The sequence below is a fragment of the Pteropus alecto genome, unplaced genomic scaffold (genome assembly GCF_000325575.1).
Source record: "Pteropus alecto unplaced genomic scaffold, ASM32557v1 scaffold7, whole genome shotgun sequence".
NCBI lineage: Eukaryota > Metazoa > Chordata > Mammalia > Chiroptera > Pteropodidae > Pteropus > Pteropus alecto.
Genome location: NW_006494614.1, coordinates 21,477,277 through 21,503,496, shown reverse-complemented (window position 1 = coordinate 21,503,496; position 26,220 = coordinate 21,477,277). Strand labels below are relative to the sequence as shown.

Sequence of the window (26,220 nt, the reverse complement as noted above, 5' to 3'; positions counted from 1 at the left end):
ATTTTCTGAGATATAAACACAGAAGCGGGCCCATCAACTTTGTCAGGGAAGAGTATAGGTTTTGAAATACTTATATTCTAATAAAAGGAAGATTTTAAGATAAAAAGATCAGGAAAGAATGTAATGAACAGAGCTTGGTCCTTGAGAAGGCAGGAGGAATCAGATCCAGACAAAAAGGAAGACCTTTTGCATTGTGACAGGAGAGAAGTAGGAAAAGGACAGATGTGAAAGTTTAGGAGCTTAATCTTCTGGTGTATCAGGCTCCAGCTAACTACCTGTGTGCTACCAAAATCCCTGGATAGGTTTTCAGATAACATGCTAACTGCCTTCAGGGTGCATAACAGAGCCCCAGCCATTAGTATTATATCAGATGAGACATCTTAAACCTAATAAGCCAACGAAGGCGTCCAAGAAGCCACCTATGGGTCATTCCCACTACGCATTCATCTGTATTCTCTGAGCTTTGTCTCCATTTTACCTTCCTCCCCAAATAGTACAGAATCGATTAGGCACATCTTCAGTGGCCCTCTTTAATAGTGCATTTAAGGCAGTGACATAAATAGCAAAATAAATAGCAAGCATTAAATTAACATTTAACACCCATGCAGTCACCAGAACCTCTCTAGGACAAGAAATTGATTATTATATTTGACTTGCATTTCTTTAATTAGTGTGTGAAATAACAAAGGTTTGCCTATACAGTTGACAAGAATTTTCCTTCAAGAGTCATGTGAAAAAATAATGCTCATAAAAAATAAATCACACAGGCAAAGTACTTCCCAAAATTGTGTTTCAAATATATGGTATTGTGTTTTAAAGTAACTTTTTTCCCCCATGAGCATGTATCTGAAAAATTATTGTTAAAAATCATGAAAATGACCAAACGTAAAATATTTGCTTTATCCTTCTCTGTCAACCTTTATATAAGAAAATTTTAATGTGCATTAATTTTTATCGATTTTTTAACACAAGTTGTATAAAATTTATCAGGTAGGTGTGTTTGCCATAATTGGAGTGCCTGGGCTAAAGCAAAACAAGTCAGAGTTTTGTTTACCCTTCAAATTCAAATTTTATAGCCATCTCAGATTCCCAGAGGATTACTAGTTCTTACTTATTGAGCTGCTTTTCTACATTTCATCTCTCTTCTCACCATTAAAAAGCAACCTTAAATGCAGCAACTAGCATCTAGCTTTCCTAATGTTTTAATTTTTGTTAACTATTGGGTTATAAACACCCTTTCAATAATCACATTTATTGCTAATTTGAAGTTCCTGTTTGTGTAAGGTTAATTTATGTCGTGTTTTATAACCTGACTTCTGACTGGAGCACTGTGTTCTTATCTTATAAAATAGTTTTATAAAACATATCTTACTTATAAAATGGTCTTTATCTTACTTATGAAATAGTCTTACTTATATAATATCCAATTAGCAACATATATGGAAATGTTTTTAGTCAATTTCCTTATTTGTAAGAAGACACAGAGGATCCGCCGTACAATGTTATTGAATGTATAAATCTATGATTACCAAGTTATTATTATATTAATGTTATGGCTAGTAGCTTTTTAGGTGTCAGATTCTGCCCTTTACATATATCATTTTTACTCCTTCCAGAAAACTCATCAGTTTCAACTTTACTTGAAAGAAAACTTAAGATAACTTACCAAAAATTATATCAGGGGTTGTATTTGGATTTAAATGTAGGTTTATGTAGAGTCTTAATAAGGGGAAAAGAGCGTGTGTGTGTGTGTGTGTGTGTGTGTGTGTGTGTGTAAAAGTAAATATTGGGGGAAAAGACTGTTTTATTTTTGTCTGTAATTCCTTTAGCTACTTAATAAATATTTGACTAAATGGTCTCTAGTCACAAATGACTCTATTTCCTTATAGATATGAACATAGTAGCATTAGTAGATTGTTTCTTTGCCTTAGAAATCCTCCTTTTAAATGGTAGGGTTTTTTTTTTTTTCAAAATTATTTGGAAATCTGTAATTTTTCTCAGGATTGAGATCATGAATCTTATAAATAAAAGAAAATTTTAGCGAGATCTCTTTGGTAGAGTAACAACTTTTAATTAATAGGAGGAGTGTATTCCTTTCCTATTGCTGCTGTAACAAATTACCACAAATTTAGTGGCTTAAAACAACAGAAACGTATTATAGGTCCGGAGGTCAGAAGTCCAAAACGGGTCAAGGCGTTGGTAGGGCTGTGTTCCTTCTGGACACTCTAGGGGAGAAATCCCGTTGCCTTGCCTTCCCAGTCTCCAGGGGCTGTCCTCATTTGTTAGCTTATAGTCCTCTTCCATCCTCAAAGCCAGCAATAGCTTTCCTCATGTGCCATTACTCTTACTCTGACTCTTCTGTTTCTCTTCCTCTTAAAAGGAGCCCTGAGACCATACTTCCCCACCCACTCAGATAACCCAGAATAATCCTCTATTTTAAGGTCTATTTTGATTAGCAAACTTAATTCTATCTGCAACCGTAACTTCCCCTTGCTATGTAACGTAACCTATGCATTCTAGACATTAGGATGTGACCATCTTTGGGAGTGATTATTCTACTTATCACATGCTGTTTTAGATTTCGTAAGGAATTTATGTAAAGCCCTCTTTAAGAACATGAGCATACAAAATTACGAATACAAAATTAGACACTAAAGCACATACTTACATATTATGAGAAAAATGACACAAAATAGAGACTTTTAAAATGACAAACTGCATAAATATATCCCACTTAATTCAAACTAATTTTATCCCCAATTGTCTAATATACCCGACTATCGAACAAAACAGCTGCATGATAAGAATGCCTTATTCAAAGCTTCCATCTGTTTTGGCTAAATTAAAAATAAATAGGTCGAACGTTTGCCAAAATTATGTCTTCAAAGTTTGTTTTCTAACCAACTTTTTATTCATTTTTATTTATGTCATTTTTTCCATTGGTTCAGTTGTCCAGTGCCTTGTGTTCTGGGAGATATGGCACAAAGAATCTGGAATTTGGGGCCAGAAGACCTATGATCAAGTCCTTGCTTACTTATTAAACATTTCGTATGTGCCAGGCACTGTGCTAGACTCAAAGGATTTAGTAATAAGCAGGGTAGACGTGGTCTTTGCCCTCATGGATCTTACAGTGTAACAAAAAAGACAGACATAGGAAGTTCGTCTCTAGCACATTAAATGTTATAAAGAGATGTAGGGCCCATTGAGAGTCCTACAAGGACTGGTGGCAGTGAGGTTTACTCCAGGACCTGGGAGATGAGGCGGTGATCCAGGCAGAGGGAAGCAGTGCAGGGGAAAAGAGAAGATTTCAGGCAAAAGAAATATTATGGACAAAGACCTGTGATGGGAAAGCTGATACTACGTTTGAGGAGATAAAAGAATACTGTAGTATAGGGGGAAAGGGAGAGAATAGTGTAAGAACATTCTCACGAGCACGTTTGACCCAAGTCCAGCAGGGCCTTATGACCGTGCTTAAGATTTCGGTTCCATCATAACCTGTAGAATACCATTGAGGAGTTTTTGAACAAAGACGTGCAAAGATCTGATTAACAGATTTAAAGATTTTCCTGCTTGTTTTGGAGCATGGGGCTAGGAAGGGGTGGGAGTGTATGCAAGGAAATTAGAATGAAGAGGAGTATTTGGAGTCGAAATATAAAGACTTGAGTTATTAACTACCATCTCTTCAAAAGGATTCTGGTATGTATGCCTTTTCATTGACAAGGACTCCTTTTTAAAAAATGTTATTCATTACGAACTATTTAAGACATACAAAAAAAAGTAGAAAGCATACTTGATTGGTTGCTTTTATGCTGAGAGGTGCATTTATACTGTTTCTTTGACCAGGTGTTTGCATTTTATTTCTAATTATATAATGGACATAGTTTCCCTAAAGATGAGCATTTAAGAAATCACAAAACTGATTAAGGGGATAATTGGCGAGTTAGAAATTTTCCTCTCAAATTATACCAGACCTTCTTTATCTGATTTTAAAGGTTATCTGATTTAGTACTGGTGTTGGTATGGGGGAGGCCTCACCCCATACAGTCTCTCGTTCTTGTGGGCTTAATTCATTTTAAGACTTCTGCCTACCATGGAGGCACTTGGTGCCTTCCTCACCAGCTTCCAAGCAACACACCTTGTCTTTAGTGCAGTCAGTTGGCGTTAACTTCTGCATTCCAGGTGTTTCCTTCTCTTCGTTCAAGCCTGGCCATAGGCCAAGCCCCCTCCCCTACTCCTATTAATGTAACTCTATTTTGGATCTTCTAGTTTTCTGCCCTAAGATTGTCCTCGGCACGGTTTACATTTTCTGTATGATTTTTGCTTTATCTTTAACTTTGTCACACTCTAGTGTCCCTTCTGATGTAGTTTCTACCTCTGTTTTGCTATATTATAACAGGAAACATATCATCGAGATGCATTTCTCTGTTGATGGAGATATAAGTATACCTTTAAAAATAGTCAAGATGGATAGCCATGTAGGAGTTTTCTCTCTGTAGAGAATGAGTATCCGAAGGAGGCTCTATCTACTATGTGTGCACTTCCCACATGTTGTCTGTGGAAGGTTTTGTCTTTTATAGTTTACGTTAAGTAAAACTTATATCATTCTAGTCTTTATCAAATACTAATCAATTGACTAAGAAAAATTTTTTCACCTAGAGTTGGTCAGATTGGGCTTTACACAAAAGCACCTAGCCAGTAGGCGGCTTTACAGCACCACCACAGTTAGAGGTAGGCAACTCATGTCCAGCCTCAAGTCTGTGAGTTTATTTCTACTTTTTCTAATTTGTCTACATGGGCAGTATTTGCTTGTGGAGGCCCTTTTTTTTTTTTTTTTGCTTCCTCTCCATGTGCCTTCTATTCCTCATTGGGGCACTCTGGCAGGACTTCACTCTTATTGATAGTCCATCTTTGTCCAGGGCATTCCACATGGATATGTCTGTCCTCCTCTGTCTGTATTCTACATGCACTCTATGATTAATAGAAAGTTTTCAATAACGTTAGTGTCCATCTATTTCCAAACCCCATTAATTAGTTTTCTATATACTCTTAATTTTTGTCTATCACATGGAATACATCTTATTAAAAAGATTTTCTAATCTGAGTCATTAAGTTGTTAAAAGTTCAGAAGACTTCATATTATTCCTTTGAGGGCAATTGCATTTTATTCAAGGGATTGAAGTTCCATGGTGGGATTTCAGGTGTCACAAGTGAGCTACCACCCCAAACACTCATCTTAAGGACATCCAAAAGAATAAAATTAGCAGCTTGAGAGGCTACATGCTGGTAATGAAAGAGTGATCATATGGCATTTTATATCTCAAAGTTATATTGTGATCTTGTCCCTTTGCACCAAGGGCAATCAGTTACCCCACTGCCTTTGACCTGTTCATGCTCTTGACATAACACTGGAGGGAAGAAGAGGAAACAGCAGGACACTGTGGACTCTAATTCTTCGGTGCCATTTTGAAAGTAAAGAGGAAACGCAGGAAATAAGGCTGTCATGATAAAGGTTCTTTTGCTGCCATTTTCCCATCCTCAATGTAGTGTGTCAAGCAAAGAACTTAAAGAGTACATAGGTTTTAGAGAATATGGGCCTTAGTTGGAATTTGCTTTCAGTGTGTGTGTGTGGCAGCGGCGGGGCGGGGGGGGAGGGGGGGGGATGTTTTTACTAGTGGTGACCATGCTAACTGCTACATAACTCTTGAGCTCTAGTTCTCACTTGTAATATATAGCAACACCAATACCCGTAAATTATGATGAGGATTAATGGAAATGTGTGCGAAGCACTGAGCATAGTGCTTGGTATGTAGAAAGTGCTCAACAAAAGTGGGGCCCTTTTCTTTTTTTATGCTTTACCATTTCTTTTATTCTAGTACTCATCTCCTGGCAGGAGGGTGGGATGTGAAAGGGTGCTGGGAAAGCAGCTGACACACTTCGAAAGTAATAATTTTGACAGCTTAAGCATCTTACACGTGTATTACAAGTACTAAGTGGGTTCAGTGCAAGAAATCACTTTGGGACCTTCGTCTTGCCCATGAAAAAGCCCTTTAAACAGATTTACTTGGAAATCGTATATTAGCTGAGCTTTGCTTCTCTGACGTTTCTTACATAACCAGAGAAACTACATAGTATTTAATAGAGTAAGCAACATATTTTCATTTCATTTCATTTAAATGGCTTCATTAGTATGTTTAAAATTGTATAACTATGTCGCAGTTTTCAAATTGTGGCTATTTAGCAGTTTTCATATTTATGAGATGATACATAGCAAATATACTGAGTGATTTTTCACTTCATGGTCTTATAATAAGCTACCAAAAACACTCTTGACAGAAGCCATTTAAATCATACTGTGTGTATGTGTGAGAAAGAGAGTATGTGGAAGAGGGAGGTGGAGAGAAAGAGAGAGAAAGAGAGAGGAAGGGAGGGAGGGAGAGGGAGGGAGAGAAAGTGAAGTCTTGACAGAGAGCTCCCTCCGATATTCCACCCAGACAGCACAAGTTACTTAAACCAGGTCAAGCTTCTTCAGCTTTCAGTCTTCATCTGAGAACAACTTAATACTGATTCTTAATTTTTTCAAGATAAACAAGGTAAGTCTGTGTTACATGTATGATTTTACTAAATCCTAACAAGAGTCTGTCAGTTAATTTAGAACTTTTCATAACTAAAACCAAAAGCCAAATTTCTGTGTTTGTCTGAAGTTTTCCATGATGTGTTAGTAGTTTGCAAACCAAGCTAGTGTTATACTTGAAATTGCTAATAATTGAATGAAAAGTAAAAAACATAAAAATTGCTATGTGTTATTATAGAAAGATGTTGCTACTGTGGGTATATTTATAAAATTATAATGTCTAAATATGTTTAACTTTAGACCTATACTTGTAGGATTTTAATGCTGGATTTGAAATTGAGCAGTGCTTTGACTCATTAGTACCAAAACATAGATCTTAATGTTATCACAAAGTTATGTTTTTCTTCAAAGCAATTTCATTTATATTTTAAAATTATTAAAATATATTAGTAATTGTGTCAGTTGTGTTGCAACTGACCATAAGAGCTATATGGTATATATTAATAATTGACACAATATATCAAAATTGTCTCATTCCATATAGTCCTTTTACATACAATTAAATGCAAATACTTTATATGGACATTTACCTTGGAAATTCAGAGGTATTTTTACTTTGTATTTTGAAATTATAAATCACATTTTTATTTAGGATTCAAATATTTTGCCTTTCATTTTGTCATGTTCAATCAAAGACCATTTTTTGTGTGAGTAACATGATGACTCATATCAACTGTGTTATTTAAGATAGTTTATACTTTTTTTCCTAAGATTGCCTGTTTATGAAGATCTTTCTCAGCAGTATTTCAGAGGAACCAATTAAAATTTGCAAATGATAATTATGTTTTTATTATCTTTAGATCAGAAAAGAAACATACATTCTAAGAATGTAAAGAAATTTCAAAAATAGACTTATTTTATGCTTTCAGATAATTTATGGGGAGAAGTGTAATCTGGTTATTTTTTTTCTCATTCATTTTCTTATTCTCTCATGCTGATATCAACAGAGAGTCTGGTTGAAATTGGAAGTATTGCCACCACTAGAGTTTGTGCCAAAGCCATTTGGAGAACCCTCTGAAAAAGGAAAGGCCTTCATATATTCAAAAACAGTGCTGTTTTCGAAAGACAGCATATAATCTATGTGGTAAAATCAAGATTTATCAGTAACTTCTTTTCTTGCTTCTTTCTAAAAAGACAAAAAAGAAAACAAACTCCCAAACAAAATCTGATGGAGGACACTTGCAAAGTTGCATACAGTATCAAAGAATAGTCTTCCAAATCTTGTTCACGGTTTTTTTTTTTTACATTTTTATTCTATATTCTGAGTAATACTTGTATGGAATTAATTCCTAATTTTAGTTTCAATTAACACTTAACATTTACATTCAGAAACAAGGCTTATCCATGGAAAGAAGGCACAAATGTACTTAGAATGGCTGTAATATGTTTATGATTTATAGCTTTCCCTCTCCTATTCCTAATTTAGTTTGTCATTTGTCTTAAAAATATCTTAACATCGGTTTGGTTTTATGCATCCTCATATTGAAGCAACTGAGTGAAATGTCCTCTTGTTTCTTATCTGTGATTATTATTAATGGGCAGCAAGAAATAATTTTTCTACCAAGTAAAAAGTTCACTTTTTTTCTCCCTCCCACTCTAAAGTGGTGTAAGATCAACAGTACAAAATCACTGTGGTCCAGAATTTTTTTTTTATCTGATTGACCGATTAATAGGACCTACTTTGGGCTTCTATGGAGATATATACACAGTTAATGCTCTAGTTACTGAGATTCAGCCAGCAACTCAATAAACATTTGCTGAGCAACACTCCTTCACAGAGCATTCTGCCAGGAGAGTGCTGGGAGGAGAGATGTAAGAATATATGTACTCAGATGAAAAAGTTACATATAAGTGAAAATTTTTATCAAAGGTCTATCACATTAATCTAAGTGTTTTTTGCATAGAGCAGTTCATAGTCAATACCAATTAACTTGTAGAGATATAATACAAGAGTTTAGAGGGCAATACCACTGCAGCTTAGGCTGGTCAGACTAAGTTGTGAGTGGAGATGCTTTGAGGTGATCTTAGAGGATTAGCAGGGAAAATACAGGCAGCACATCTCAAGTAGATGAAATGATATAAAGAAAAGTTTGGAGGCAGAACATGTCAACTCATGAAGAGGAAACAGAATGTAACCAGCTGGAGCAGAAGATTGCTATCAGAGAGTACAGAGAGGTAAATATGACAGAGTTCAGTGGAAATAAAATATGAGAACATTGTAAATGACATGGTGGGCTATGTAAAAGCCAGTAAAAATAGGAGCAGGAGACCAACATCTTTATGAAAATTGATCTGTTGTGGTTTTACAAATCCTATTAAAAGGACAAGAAATTCAACATGGGGAGACCAGTTGAAACAAGCAGTAAGGAATAGGTAGAGGAGATAAGACAGTAGGAATAACAGTGATAATAACCATGTTTGATAATGGGAAAATGGCAGGACTTTTATGAGAAGGGGACATTAGTAGAGAAAGCCGGTTTGGGTCTGTAATTCTGTACCAGTCAGGGTTCAAACAGAGAAGCAGAATTGGGGATGGCACGGATATACATAAACACACACACACGCGCGCGCGCGCGCGCGTGCACACACACACACACACACACACATACACATCTCAAGATGTGATGTGACTGTGGGGCTGCCTAGGCATGCCGGAAGTCCACGTGGCAGGGCATGAGGAAGGGCAGCTGAAGCACTCAGGCACTGGCTGAAGCTGCAGTCCAAAGGTGGAATTTATTCATCTGGGAAGCCTCATTTCTGCTCTTAAAGCCTTTCAATTGACTGAACCGGGCCCATCCATATTATCTGAAATAGTCTCCCTTATTTAATGTCAACTGGTTATGGACTCTGATCACATCTACAAAATACCTTTATAGCAACACCTACATTTGTGTTTGATTGAATAAGTGGGGACTGTAGCCTAGTCAAGCTGCCACATCATAAAACCTCCCAGGTGCTATAAATGCCAAGGTGCTGGTAGGATTTCTTATGTAAAAATGGCCATTTCCAAATGGAAATTCAGAATTCAAACTCAGGAAAGTAATTGATATGGGAGATATCATGATGATAACCATATCAGTCAAGGAAGTTAGAGAGATCTTCAGAGCAGCCCGTAAACTTCTACATCAAAGATGATTTCTGGGGAGAAACTATTTTTGAGGGGCCAAAGAAAGAAGAGTTAACTCAAAGACGAAAATACATAAAAGACCTGAGACGAAAGCCATAATGGCATATAGCTTCTCTTTGCTGTACTTTCTCACTGGTTTCCAGTGGGGCAGGAACATTGCTTTTCTCCTGCATTTGGGAATCTTGCTGCCATAGATCCCAGCAGAATTTGTGCTGAGAAAAAAGCGGTTTTTATTGTGACCTTTGAGAGTACAATTTAAATAAGTTTGCAGTTATTTTAGATATAAAAAAATAAGATAGATATTCCAGATAGTAAGGAATTAAAGGTACAGCTGTTCTGATTACTTAATGGAGAGGCCCCCTGGGGGCTTTTGTCCCCACAGCCTTGAATGCTCTTTCTGTTCCTCATCTGTCTAGAAAACTTTTATTTAACCCTCCAGGTGCAGCTCAAGTGTCTCCTCTGTGGGAAGTTCGTTAACTCACCCCAACAGAGATGTTAACTTCACCCTCTTTCCACGCACTCAGGCATATTTACACTTCTTGCCCTGCTGAAATAGAATTGCTTATATGTTTTTCTCCCCCACCAAGCTGTAAACTCCTTTCAATTTTGAACTCACTGGCGCCTGTAATACCATTTGTGTTTAATATATATTTGGGAAATGAAGGACTGGTACGTAGGCATGGATATGAGAAAACAATGTATAGAAGGCACACCTATGTGTGTTTTTAAGCAGTTCTCGGAAGGAGAAATTTTGAGAGTCGTGAGGCTTAAAGAGTAGAATTTAAGAGAATAAGGTGGAAGGAGAGAGGGGAGTGTATGGTAGGAATGCTGTGGAGGAGGAAGAGAGAGGCTGTTGTCTTGATACAGAAAAGGAGGAGGAGAGGTTTGTGTAGATAAGGATTCAGTTGGAAGGGAGCAAGGGCAAGAGAAATCCGTCTTTCCAAGAGAATAAAAGACAAATGGATGTTGGGTGAAATGTGTTTTCTCTTAAGAAGAGATTGTTCTTGATGTGAAAAACCTGAATTTTTAAAACTATATTTGTCAAATTTAACTTTAAAGTATTTAAAGGGCTTGTAACAATGAAAAACATTCTCTTTCCTTTTTCTTTTTACGTGTATATATTCGTATGTGTGTATAAGAGTGTGAGAGTGTGAAAGTGTGTGTGTATATGTGTGTGTGTGCGCACACGTGTGCGCGTAAGAGAGAGAGGAAGAGAAAGAGAAAGGGGGACACTGAGGGTCCATTATGGGTAGGTCTTATGCAAGTTTGTTTAATTGACATTCACCTCTGTGTTTCCCCCTAGCTGTATGCTATGCTAGTATTGATTACAAATACTGGTAAGTCAAAATAGAGTTCTCTCATCAAGAAGTTGGAAATATTTTGCAAACAGTGGAATTTATGAATATAATTATTATACTGTGGGTTGAAGAAAACCGTAAGAATGACTTTCCATATCAACATTATATTTCAGTGTCCTTGAGAGGAAAACATAAAGGTCATAGAGAAGTATCTCATTTTACAACTGAAATTGCCAGTATATATTCCCATGGTATTGAACTTTTACAAAAGTGGATGTCATTTCTCATCAGAATTGTTTAATGCAGTCTTGAGGTAATTCTTTTCACCTATACCTTCCAGAATTCCATCTTTAATTTTTTAATGGTTGTTTTTTTTTGACTTTAACTTAGCACATAGTAGATGAAGCTTTCAAATCCCGCCCCCTGCAAACAAAAAAAAAAAAAAGTTTTTTTGATTGATTTAGAACTTGACTACTTGTTATGTTTCAAAAAATAAAACTTATTTTGTGGAGAAATACAGCTGAAATGAAATTACCAAGAATTTAGGGTACCAAGGACATAGAGTACTTTTTGCCTTTTGTACTGTTTTAGGGGAGACTTCAAGCATTATTGAGAGCCTCTTACTGTAGTACTTCAGAATTAGATTTGCAATCAGAATCTTCCCGTCCCTAAAGAGAATGCCAGAACAAAGTGATTCCTTTGGACTGTATCTGATCTGCAGGGGTTGGGTTCCTATCCATGGGAACACCATATTTGGCTGCGTCCAGGTTGCTCCACCTGTTACATAACAATTTTTTGTAGCAGAGAAATGCTAAAGTCATTGGATTGGACTTGGCCTGTTAAAGTGTGAATCACTGGAGTGTGATAATGTGTATATTTCTGAAACAATCAGGAATATTGGACACAGTCCGCTCACTGCTTCACTGCTTTCATGATGAAATTATTCTTTTTTTTTTTTTTTTCCAAATGGTAGTTGAAGTTTCTTTCATCTGTAGTAAAAGCCAGACAGAGACTTCAAAGCAGAACAATTCAGGCTTTAATCTTCACTGTGGCCTTAAGTAGCTGTGTAACCACAAGCTGAGGATTTAACCTTACTGTACCTTTAACTCTTTAAACTAAGAGTTGAGATGAAATCACTTTTTTTTTAAGTTCTGGTGCTAAATTTCAGATCTATTCTAAAATAGATCAGTTTAATCTACCCAGCATATACATTTCAGGATTTCAACTCAGTTTATTTTTGACATTTTTTAATCTTCATTTGATATGGATTGGAAATAAATAAATATTGCCAATATAAACTTAGTTTACTGCTTTAATATTGTATAAGCCTCAAAATGTATTAAGTATTTAATATTCTTATAAAGTTACTTCTGCTCTAATAAAAAAAATGTCAGATTTATTTATAGCTTATATCATAGTGTTTTCCTTCTGGAAAAGAGTTTTCAGTTCCACACTGTTGGCTATGTTCCTTTGTTTTCACTTGTCACGGTATAATGTCTTAGTCTGTTTGGGCTGCTATAACAAAAATACTGTAGACTAGTTGGCCTATAAACAACAGAAATTTATTTCTCACAGTTCTGGAGGCTGGGACTTCCAGGACCAAGGACCCTCATGGTCAGGTTCTAGTAAGGGTCTGCTTCCTGGGTCACAGATGGCCACCTTTTTGCTATAACCACACATGGTGGAAGAAGCAAGCAAGCTTGTTTGGGCACTAATCGCATTCATGAGGGCTTCACCCTCGTGACCTAATCACGTCCCAAAAGCTGACTTCCAAATACCATCACATTCAGTGCTGGATGTAAATATATTAAATGGGGTAGATGGGAGACACAAACACTCAGTCTATAGCCTGCAGCTAAATGAGAATCAAACATTTTTGTGTGGGTAACACGAAATTCTTCTGTTCACTCCTCAAACTATCAGAACTGTCATTGTTTTACAATCAAGCTAGGATAGTGCCTTAAGAGTAATAAGCAATATCTGAAAACTAGAGGCAGATAGTAATTGACTTTGGTAAGGATGTCAAATTATCAATAATATGTGCACCATTCTTATCTACCATTTTGTTAACATATTCACACTACTAAAGCTTAGACATCTGCTTAGGCACATAACATTGTTTGCCTACAGAATCTTTAAATGTTGTGCTTGACATAATTTTTTATAGTCCCTAAAATCTAGGTAATGCAGTTCTGGAGATTGGTAAGCCTTGGCATGCAGATTTTCCCTTCACCAGCATAGATTTTGGGCTTTTACTGTATTACATATTTCAAGTTCTTGTTTGCCTAATTTTATAATGATGGAAGGTAGTGGGTGGGATGAAAATTAAAGACTCCAAATTTTTAATATTCTGTTTTACCAATTTTTACCACCAAACATTTTATTTCTTAAGGTTTTTTTTTTTCTTTTGTTTTTTGGATATGCAACTTTACATTTTGTTATTTAACACTTATTCTAACCACAGTCAGTAGAGAAGCAAGGAGGCAGCAGTTACTCAAATCTCTCAGGCACACAGGCTCAGATTAACCCTTTTGTACAAAAATTATATTCTTGCCAGTCATGGAATCATTCTTCATCAGCCACACACAACCAGCCCCCAAATTACTCCCAAGAACTATGTGACCAGGCCTCAAATTACCACTGTTTACCTCACTTGCCCATTTCACTGCTTGTTATGCTCATACTCTGGGATATGATTTGAAGTGAAGTAGTCAGAGCATTTGACTTGACAAGGACAAGCTGGTCAGAATCACATTGTGTTGATGGCCACCCTCACTCTTGTGGTCTTTTTTGTTGCAAGAAAATAGACTTCTCTTCCTCTCTCCCTCCCCCTGCTTATTAATTTATTCTCCTCTTTCAGAATCTGCAAAATTTCTCCTGAATTTGCCTACTAGTTAATACTAATACCTTTTTCCTCCTCTTAAACTATAAATTACTTTTTCAATCACTCAATAAATAGATACGGTTTTGTTTTGTTTTGTTATTTTAATTCCCATCCTCTAGAATTGGTATGTTAGCTGGGTGTTAGAAGGTAAGCTGATGACCTAACTTGTACCAGCCAGATGGAGTTGATACTCAGAAATCCAGATAAACCTCCAATTACGATTTAACAAACTGAAGTGAAACATTTCCGTATGCTAATATTTTGGGAGAGTACAACTACCTCATATAGTTCTTTTTTCACAGTTGATTTTGCTTCCTGTACAATGACACACAAAATCTCCCCTGGTTATAGAGAGATGATGGAGCAAGATTTGGGTAGGATGGGACGATGAGTACGGGTTGTTTTGTGACCGAGACGCTGCCTTCATGGAGTCTCTTCAGTATTCTCTGGCTGCTGCCTCCCCAGAAGTTTGCTTGTAAACATGTTTATAATCTTTGCTTACTGAATTGAAAATATCTCCTCTTTCAATGAAATTCTAAATGTTCTTATTAATAAAACGGAAACAGGATTAATTTTAAAAGCTACCAGTAGTAAAGATATCTCTCTGACCACCTGTATTTCTTACTTCTCCATTTTATAAATGCAAGAGAAAGGAGCTGTTAGTGCTTCTGAATTTACTTTCTCCTTCTCCAGAAAAGGCTGGAATTTTTAAAAAAGTCTGTATGGTTTCCAATTTTATAATTTTTAAAAGACTGTTCCCAGTACTGCAATTTTCTTCGGAATCTTTGCTTAAATCAAATCTTAGTAAATAGTCCTTTCAGTTTCTCTTAAAAACCCTGAGACAAATACCCAATTATGTGAGGATCATAAACCAGACATTACAGTGTGTGCTAGCACAACTTGTTTTATTCTGTGAAGTGTAAGTTCTGCTACACTGAACTTCCTCTGCTGCCTTGCTGTTACCCCACCCCATTTTGCTGAGAAATATTCTGCCTTGTTCTATAGGCATTGCAGCCCCCAGACTGCCAATGTGGAGCTCATCAACCAGAGGGACAGAGAAGTGAGGACTGAGTCTTCAGAGATATGCACACCCAGTAAAACTGTTCTTCACACACAACCCCTCCTTTCTTCTTGAATCCCAAAGTTTCCTGAACAGATGGGAGAAAAAAATCTCTGAAAGAGAACAGGAATTTGTGACTCACATAGGACTTCCTTGGGTTTTTATCATCAAAATTTATCACAGGTTTTTCAGAGCCTGACCAAAACTCCATACAAAAGCACCCAACAGATTTCTTCTAGTGATAATCCTTCAAATGGACCAAAATAAGGGATTCATTGTGTTATGAAGTGAGACAGTTTTAAAAATGAGATTATAGGCTTTCCCCAGTCCCTGATCAAGTAATGGAAGTCATTTAAAAGTTTTAAGCCAAGCTAACAAAAATGCTAAATAAAAGGTCTTTTAGGTTTCTGCCTTGACAAAAATACCTTTGAAATGACCAGCGAGTTCAAGTTTCCATTTAGAATTCTGACTGTTCAGAGTTCTGTGTTTGAACTTGCCTCACCCCCATCTCCTGCTGGGACCTGCTACTCCCCACTTTTATTTTCACCCTTGGTTCTGTCTTGCACCTTAGAGGGCCTTGCATACATCTTGAAGCTCTGCCTATACCCATTTGGACTTCGAGCTATGCACATTGGTGGTGTTGTTCATCCTCGGAGGCTGGATCCCAAAAAGACACATGAGCCAGCCTCACATGTGGACTTGGGACCATTTGGGCAGGCTTAGTTCAGAAGGGCAGACATGGGCTCCAGGTGGGCACATGCTCTGGGTAGGTACATCCTCCTGAACCATAGGAAAGGGAAGGCGACATGCTGTGCGAAGAGGTGAGGCCATAAGAGGGATAGAGCAGGGCCCTTTAAAGCACAAGCAGAGGGCTTAAGGGCTGTACTGATATGATCTTTTCATAGCCCCTTATATGTAATATGTTCTTATTAACTGTCTATTTTGATTAACTCATTTTGTAATTTGATATTTGTCAGATTTTATTTTATATACAGATCCTTTATACCCATCCAGTTGTTTGGAAATGTTTGGAAATCATGGCCAATGCTGATAGGAGGGAATCAAAAGTTCCTCTTTATGTGAACTTTCCCTTTGAGTTAGTCAAACCCAGTTTATTCTGTCTTTGTAGCATTTATATGGACAGTATATATTCCTTCCTTTCAGTAATTGTCTTGTAAGTTGTTCTAAGTTTATGCCTGCCTCCATCCCTTATACAGACATACACATACACACATGCTCTCTGCCTCTCTACGGTGGATTGAGAAAATCATAAGCCTAAAGACAAATAAATTCCTGCTCTGCTGCTGGTTCAAGCTACACTGAGTCCTCAGAATCAGAAACTATCCAATTGCCCCTCATCACCCACTATGTAGAGTGCCTCACACCGTGACTTTGAATTTCAATGTGGAGCTCTCTGTCAGTGGTGACTAGTTATACATGACAGGTCTCTCCTAGATCAGTTATACTCCTGTTTCAGATTCTCTCAAGATTTGCTGCCTCTTTAAGTTGCCCTGCTGGGTCTCGCAGAAAGAATTTCATATGTGCCATAAAGCTCATATTTCAAACCAGACTGTCTCAATTTTTATGAAAATCCATCTAATTTGTTTCAGGGAACGCGATGAGAGGCACAGAGAACTTACTTTGTTTTATAGAATATAGAAAAGAAAATTGTACTCATTTCCTTTGTGATCTCAAATTTTCTTGTCTTCCCGTAATAACCAGTACCGTACAGTCATCCCCACACAATAATTAGGAACTTCATATATTTATATTTGTTTCAGACTATTAAATTACTAGGAAAGGACATCTCTCTTTATTCTACCCTGCAGTGTCCCTTATACAATGATGATATTTAATGAACATTACTTATTGCTAGATTCCCCTCTAATCCTTTACTCTCTGAGACTTCATAAGGAAGAAAGTTTCCATTAACTCTTTTGTTAGAAAAAGAGCCTTATTCTTCCAAATATGAAAGTATAGAGGACCAATTCAATAACCCAAGGCTCCTATCTAAAGTTAAAGACTTGACAGTACTCTTCCCAAAACTATTTTGTTTTTTAAATCAACACTGGGTTTTATTTAGACTACTATGTACAATGACATAGGATAGGCTGTGGTAACAAGACACCCATGGATATAGTGGCTTAATCAAAGCTCCTACACAGTAGTCCAGGTGGCAGTCCAGTCTGTGGCTCCAACATATCAGGGACCCAGGCTCTGCCATCTTTAACAAGTGCTCCCATCCTGAGGTCCAAGGTAGCTGCTGCGCCTCTCACCATCGTGTCCCCATGCCATCAAGAGAGCAGCAGAAAAGGGAAACATGGTATCGGTTCTTAGAGGAGAGGATGGGGAGACAAGGTTAGGAGTGTGTACTGGGGGTACAAGTAGTCTCTGTGACATGTTACAACCTATTTATGCTTCTTTCGGACTAGAATTGTGAGTTAAACATGAAGCACAGACAGATGTGCTTTGAGTAGAGCAAGGGGAATTAGCATCACTTGACTTGGAGGCCTAATCTATGCAAAATACTTTGAGATCTTATTGTGTAACAATAGATAACCTTAAATAGGTGCTGGACACTGTGCTGAGTGCTTTACATCGATTATCTCATTAGCTACTCTAAATACTACAAGTGAGGTATTATTATTCTCCCCCCCCCCCTAATTTCATAGGTGAGGAAAGTGAGGCATACAGAGGCTAAGTAAGCTTCCTGCAGGCACGGAACTAGTAAGTGGTAGAGCTTAGAGCTGGTATTTGAATCCATATATTTTGATTTCAGAGTTGTCCCTCAAACAACTTCCTATTAGAGTATTAGGCTGCTTTTTGAAATCAGATAGAGGAAAGATTCCTTAGATAGTAATACTCTGAGTTTAAACAAAAATTTTAAAAAGATGACAAATGAAGACACAGTAAAACATTCGCTGCTTTCTAGGTTTCAGACCGAAGTACTGTTTTATTTTTACAGTCAGGATGGCAGGTTATAAGGAGATATTTTAGGTTTACACTTAATAAAGGAAATCTAGCTTTTTCTAAGTTATTAATTGAGATGAAAGAAGAGTTAGAAAAGCCAGATTTGATCTAAATGTGATATACTTACTATTCTTGACAAATAAATCTGCTTTATTTTTTTTTAATATCAAGAATGGTTAATAAATGATTTAGGTATAATCATGTAATACTTCAGACCACTTTTTAATCAAGGCAACCTGAAATCAATCCATCCTAGTATTTGGGGTTTAATCTCATTCTCAGACCATATCATAGGTGATTATTTATCCCCAGGTGCTTTAAATTGTATCTAAATCATCACAATTATTAAATAAGGAGACTTTAGAGTGTTAAAATAACAGTATCCACTCCCTGGATATCTTAGTTTGCTAGGGCTGCCATAATAAAATCCCACAGACTGGATGGTTTGGAAAGCACAAATTTATATTCTCACAGTTCTAGAGGCTATAAATCCAAGATCAAGGAGTGATCAGGCTTGGTTTCCTCAGAAGCCTCTCACCTTGGCTTGTAGATGGCCACCCTCTTGCTGCCTCTTCACATGGTCATCTCTGTGTGTCCTATGCTTCTCTTCTTCAAAAGACACCAGTCAGATATGATTAAAACCTCCCGAGCAGCCTTATTTTAACTTAATCACTTCTTCAAAGGCTTTATCTCCAAATAGTTATATCCTGAGGTACTGGGAGTTAGGACTTCAACCTGTGAATTTGGGGGTACACGATCCAGTTTTTCACATGAACACACTTTGGACAAACAACTTGCAGCAGTAAGAAGTTTAGCATTTGAATGTTCCCCTTCCTTTATCATTTTGGCCAAAATAGGATGCAGTCTAAGTGATACGTTTCAGTGATATACCTCTTTACCTAAATTTTTTGGGCAGCCTTATTAAGTTTAATATGCAAGTTATTTTAAAAGACCCTCTCAAACTTGCTGTTACTTACATTTTCATCCGTTGGGTGAGAAGGTCTCACGTGAGCAAACTTTTTGCTGAAAAGATTGGGTGTGATTGAGTGAACTAAGCAGATGTGTGACAGGCAGGTATTACAGTCGCCCATAACAATACCAGGCTTCTTACCAAAGGTGAACTATTAGCCACAGAATGACTGAAAAAGTAAAGGTCAGTGTTCAGCACAGATGAATCCTTTTTCTACAGTTGAATCTGTAGAGAACTTAAAATTTATGGCAGCAAAAGAAAACATTTTATTTCTTTTGAATTGTGGAAGAGGATAAATACATCACTGGAAAAGATTTGAAGTATTCTGAATATGTCATCAAGGGAATTTATCCCATCCATTTCACGAAAATATTCTCAATGATACTATTTTTAGCTTCTTGACTACTATATTTCTTTCATTATAAGTCTCTTTGGAAAAATGGGAAGAGGAAAGGACCATACTAGACTTCATGATTTGTAGGCTTAACTTGGAGAATAAATTAGGGAAGCCATAAAAGCTAAAGAACCCTCGTGCAATTTTCTAAAAATAATCTTTAGACCTGTGAATGTTTTACAAGTTGTACTTATCTAACTTGGGACAAAATCTATTTAAAAACCTTGGCACAATACAAAAAGAGCATTTTTGTTTATTTGTTTTAAAAAAATGTGACACTTATAGAACAGACTGCCTAATAAAAGTTTCCAGCAATCTGGTTACCACAACACTAGAAGCATCGGACATCAACAAAATAGAACTGTTGGATGTTTTCTCTTAAAGAATGATTCTTGGGGATCTAAGACAATGTTGCTGTATGAGATTAGATATAATACAAATTACACACAACTTTCTGTGGATAATATTGATATTGGGCAGACCAAGCCCTTGAAATCATTAAGGACAGTATTGATAATAACACAGAAGCCACCCAAATAATTTATAATCATGCACCTTGAGAGCCTTAGGTGAAAGTCTTGCCATGGTCCCTCCCTTGCTTACGTCTCTAGCTTCCAGTCTCACTGTCTTCACTCACCATTCACTGAACTCTGGTCATTCTGAAAATGTAGTTATCTCAAGGGGCCATGCTCTTTATCATTTCAGGACCTTCAAGCATGCTGCTCTCTAGTTATGAAATACAAATCCCCCTTCACCATCTGCAGAGTTAAAATTTCCTTTCAAGTCCCTTGGATACCCATCCATAACCTCTCACTAAGTCCAATATCAACAGATAACCGTATTGGCGCTGCTTTGTTTGAACACCAGATAAAGTAGTTGGTTTGTTTTTTTAGGCAGCCTATTTTAGAGATCATCATAAACACTAGAATTATTTCCAGGAATGGAAACAAAGTAAAGTAAGGGAAGGTTTGCATTTCTCACCTCCCGATCTCACCAGGTTCAGGCTCACTGAGTGGCATAGCAAACAGCAGAGTCACACTCACTTTAAATTGTTCTCTCTCTTCCCTTTCCTTTCTCCATAACATAACATAAATTTACATAACGTAAATAGCTAAAGCTAAACGCATATAAAATAAATCTTCTGTGTTGCACTATAGCTGGTCAAAAGTAACTATCGAAACAGTCTCTTTTGCTTTATTTTTGCGTGTCTGCTGATTACCAATATCTAAAGTTGTCGTGTTATTTGTTTTAGTTGTTTATCGTGTGCACTATTCTGTCTTATTACTGTTGTAGCTCCAACATCTAGAACGATGCCTATTAGATTATATGTACTTGGTGTTTAATGAGTATTTACAAAATGAATAAGTCAGCAGAGCATTTCTAAATATAATATGTATCTCCAAATATGAAAACAGAAAAAGTTCGTACATAAATATGATACATCTTGGAACATTCTGTGAGAGACAGTTCTTCCAAAGCATAGGTAAAATATTGCCCCCAAATGTTATAAATTTTTCTAATTTTTCATGTGTTTGTGAGTATAGAATATTAAAATATAGTATTTTTCTAATCATTTTGTTCTTCATATAATACTTGCAACAGTGGTTTCAAGTCAAAGGTCTCATGTCATAATTTGGTAATAGACTGTATATCTTCAGGTTAATGATTCTTCAGTGGATACAAATAATTATTAAATAATGGTGGTATCCTTAATAAATTTAACAATATTTTCTAATATTTAATGTTTTAATGCATTATATTGATATTAAAAATACATGTATGAAACATGCTATATTTACAGCATATATACATAGAAACTAATTATATACATGTGTAGTTGTATAGAATATATGTGATTTTAACAAAGTTTTCAAATGAACTTGTAAGACCATATGAGAAGGTATAATTAAATTAAATTATATATATATGTAGGTGTGTGTGTGTACATATATATATATATAGCTAAATCATTGTTCTATTCATAAAATGAATAAGATCAGATTTTGTGTTTTCCTAAACTGTGGTATAATGGAATGATCACAAGACTGAGGTTCAGAAAATCAGTTTTCAACCCAGAATTTGCTGCTAACAAGCATGGTATTGAGCAAGTCATTATATTCACTAGAATGTAAGCTCCATTAGGGCAAGGATTTTTGTCTGTTGTGTTCATTGCCGTATCACCAGCATCTAGAAAAGGCTGGGCCCAGAGCAAGTGCTGAACAAATATTTGTTGCATGAATTATACTTATCCAAATTCACAGTTTTCGTGTTGACAAAATAATGTTTCTTTAAACCACTGCATTCCAAATAATATTAGAGCCCTTATAAATTTAAATAAGACAAATTCATAACTAGAACTGTTTATTCAGCTTTTACCTGGGCCTTTGTAAAATTGTTTAGTCCATCAAAGCTCTTTACATTGAATATTAACATAAATAAGACAAAAGCTAAGTTGGTCCATGATTGCCATCTTCAGAAGGACTAAAACGAGAACTTTAAAGTTACAAATGTGTTATTCAATTTCACAAAATTAAATAAGTATAAAAGAAAGTTCAATAACCAACCTCTCCAATGTGTTTTCAAAGTGTATAGCATTTACATTTTGAACGCTGTTAAAGTTTAAAACTGTGCTAAGAATGTTGGGACATCCTGTAGATATAAACTTCTTTAAGAAAACTTGATATTCCAAGTTAAAAAAATAAAACAAATTAATAGACTTTTCACTTTTAAATTTTTCCTTTTTGTTCATTGAACAAATATGTAATGAATGACAACCCTGTGAAACCTGTATTAGGAAATGTAGAGAAATCAGGTCTTGACAGCCTACTCTCTACTGTCACCTGGATTGCCAGGTATACACAGAGCCCTGGCAACTATGGTGACAGAGCCTCTTGGCCAGAGTCAATCTCAACATTGGAAAGACTGCAGAGGAAACCGGGAGAATTCTGCACTACTGACAAAATGACAGTACCCTCCTGACCAGCATTACAGCCTCCCCACCGCAATCACCAGGCCTAATCCCTCCATGGACATTACTTCCCTGTTTCTTCATGGCGTGTGATCTCACTTCCTCCAAACTAATGTTCAATGAGACCCTGACTCCTTTTTAATAAAACCGTTGCTGCTGTACCCCTGTCATTCTCTATCCCCGTTATCTTACCTAATTTTTTTCCATAGCACATATTATCAGGCATGTTACATATTTATTTGTTTATTTGTTAATTGCCTTGTATGCACATGCACTAGAATGTAAGCTCTAAGATAGCAGGAAATTTGTCATTCATCAGTATATCTCCAGCATCTAAAACAGTCTGTGACACGTAGTAGGGGCTTAGTAAATATTTGTTGGATGGATGGATGGATGGATGGATGGATGGATGGATGGATGAAAAAATAAATGAAAAGCTAAATAAATAACCTGAATCTCCTTCCTGCTGGTACTCTTAACTGTTCTCCTCCAGTTTTCAGCATTACCTGATTTAGATTTAAAGTTTGTCTGCATTCTTTCTAGCTCACTTTGCTATTATACCCTTGGGGCTTGCCCCAAGTGGATCTAGCCAGTGTGTGTGCATGAATGACATGTTGCTCTACAATGGTTACTTCATAAAGGACCTACATCTAAGAAGGAGACACAGTATACAAAAAAAAAAAAAAAAACCACATAATCTAAACAGCACTCAGAATACCCATAGTGAAGTCTCTGCCTTCAGTAAGTGTACAAATTCTACAATGACAAGTCAGGTAGGCAAGACAAAGACCATAAAGGGAAAATGTAGAAAATTCCTGAGCCTTAGGTAGAAATGGATATAGTTATAGGAATGTTGGTAGAAGTATAAACAGCTACTATGTTTCTAAAGGATAACCTAGAAATAGCTATTAAGATTAAACAGGTTCCTATTCTTTTCCTATCATTTTAACTTCTGGAAATTTATTCTATAAAAACTCTGCTATAATAACTGAAAACATCCCAAATACACATCAATAAGGAGATGGTTTATTTATGATGCCACATAACCATATAATGGAACAGTACAATCATTAAAAAGAATAAACATAGAACATGTTTGTATTATAATTATATGAAATGGAATGAGGAAATTGCACATTAGTATGTGTCGTGTGATCTTGTCGAGTGTATACCACTGCTCTAGATACTAGGAATAACAGTAAGCAATATTCACAATGTCCTTCTCCTTGAAGAAATAAATTCTAATTGGAGAAACACACAACGAACAAACGAGGAGAGGTTTAATGGCAGATGGAGCAGTGCTATGGAGAATATGAAGATGGTAAGGGGATAAAGAGTGATGAGGATTAGAAAAAGCCTCTCTGAAGAGATAACAGTGAAACAGAGATCTGAATAAAATGAGGGAGCAAGGCAAGAAAATCATAAGGGACAGCCATTTAAGGAAACAGGACCTGAAGCACTTGCTTGGAGTGTACAAGAAAATTCCAGGAAGACAGTGTGACTGGACAACAATGATCATGTGGGACAAGGGCTAGAGGGTGAGATCTGAGAGGCAGCCCAGGTCTTATATGGTATTTTAGGGGCCATGACAACAATTTTGGATCTTCTTTAAATTTTGATGATAAAACATTACAAGATCTTGAGAGAGGAAGTGTCATATTCAGACTTGGGTTTTTACGGACTCATCATGGCTGTTAAGAAAATATTCAGTTTTGAGTCCATATAACAACCAGTTATATATTTTATTGGACAATTTACAAAAGGGTTGCAATGGCCAAAAATCAGAGGAAAACATGCTTTCATATGGTTTATTTAGCAGTGTTTTAGGCACCTGCTTCACAAAGGTTTTATGAAGATCGAAAAGTTTATGTATGTATGTATGTAGTTAAGTATATAGAGCATTCTTGCACATATTAATGACTTAATGGTACTATATGAAAAATTGAAATAAAGCTGAAAATGTATAGAGAATATAAAAGTGGAAAAGGCATGTCAGGTATTCAAAGTCTAACAGTTTGTCTAACCTTTTGATATAGCTCTAATTAAATATTTTAGAATTTCATTTCCATGCTATGAATAGAATGCTGGTTAATGCATTTTAAGGGGGCTCAAGAACGTTGCTCTGAAGTTAGATCTTATCAAGAAAATGATCAGCCAGAATAATTCACAGTACATAAATAGACTCCCACTCCAAACTGCCAGTCAGAAGTCAAGCAGTTGAGTCAAAAGGCCAGGTATCTGTGAAGGTAGCTGTGAAGCCTTGGAATTAAGATAATACATAATCTACCTACGTAGGTAACCTGTATGCTATCTTAAAAGAGACTGTGTATGTGAAAGTGTTATGAAAATAGTTAGATAAAATGCTGTTTCTCTTTATGAGTATTGCTGATACATGGCAGTACCAAAACTGTGGTATTTTTCATGCTTGGTTCCAAGTGCCTCTTCTCCTTTAAAGGACATGGCCCACTTTATTAGGCCTGTTCCCACACATTCGGAGCATTCCAGATTAGAAGAAACCTATTAGGTTGTTCAGCCTTATCTTAGTACATAGCAATTCAGTGCCAAATCCAATTTTTCATTCAAGTTGACAGCTTCAACAGTAATAATACAATGAGTTCATTTTGGTTCATTAAGATTCAGGCAGCCTCTGGAAACGGGGCAATGGTTTACTATCCACTGCCCGCCTCCCCTTGGCCAAAGCACACCTTGGCAAAGAGATTTACTTAATCAGATTATTCTCCTAGGCACTATTTTTCTGACTAAACTTTTAATCATTTGCATAATTAACTATTGTATTTGCAGAATCAATCAATATTCAGGGGAAAACTGTCTAAATAAAACTTAGAGTTTCTTTTATTTTCTCCTATCAGAGTCGGGTCACAAGAAGTTAAAAAGCACTATACAGAGAAGCACAGAAACAGGAATGGCAGCCGAAATGAGAAAGATGGTGCGGCAGCCAAGCCGAGAGTCTACTGACGGCAGCATCAATAGTTATAGCTCCGAGGGGAAGTAAGTGACATCTGCATGTCTGTGTAGTTTTAGAACCTTCCATTCTGTAGGCAGAGGTAAAATAACAAAGCCACCAAGGGCTATTGTGCAGCTTCTTCATTTAACTAGATGTTCAACCATCCATTTTAAAACAAACTGGCCTCTTGTGATAAGTAGAGACAGACATATTTCTGCACTTGGTCACTCAGACCTTTCAAAGGAAGGAAGAAATGCTGAGTTAACACAAATAAATTGATTTTTATCATCTAGAAAATGTTCAGAATAGTCCCTTAGTGGAGCTTTATTATAGAAATGCCACATTTAATGAATTCTTTCACCTGTGAAATTCATTGTCTGGCCTCATCACTAAAATCTGAACTAAAATTCAGAAGTGAGGAACTAATTTCCCATATTCCTATTTTTCTCCAAAGAATTTTGGGCTCCAAGTTACTGAAGGTCTGACACTATCATAACAACTTAAATGTTCTTGTTTTTAAAACATTACCAACTCATTAGGATAAAAGCCCAGGATCTCACTTTCTCATTATTTTTCTAATTAAAGAGTTTTAGTTAATTCTGAAATTAATTTTTAAAAAATATCACTAGATTTTTGTTTCATTTACTTGGTTCGTTTTTTAACATTTCATATAGATCCTACATAAAACCTGCATTTTCTTATGCTTGAGGATTTTTCTGGTGAAGCTGAACTTTTGCTGAAGTGATAGATCTCTTAAATTAGTCATTAGTATTCTGCAGTGGGTTCCTTAGGGATTGACCATTTACAAATTTGTTGTAATTGTCCATTTCTTACAATTTAAATATCTCATCAATCAAATATTAATAATTTATTTTATTTTATTTTACTGAAATTGTTACATGTTGTTCAAAAGTGAAATAAAATTATGCCTCTATTCCTAAAACTAGTAAGTT

The 26,220-nt window shown here is 36.3% G+C and overlaps 1 protein-coding gene across 1 annotated transcript in view; it reads left to right on the top strand.

Annotated features, from left to right (window-relative positions):
• The window catches only part of RIMS1 (regulating synaptic membrane exocytosis 1), a 416,356-nt gene that overhangs the window by 382,389 nt on the left and 7,747 nt on the right, over positions 1-26,220 (top strand). The window contains 1 exon segment of the mRNA XM_025042852.1: positions 25,173-25,311. Coding sequence (XP_024898620.1) covers positions 25,173-25,311 — 139 coding nt within the window.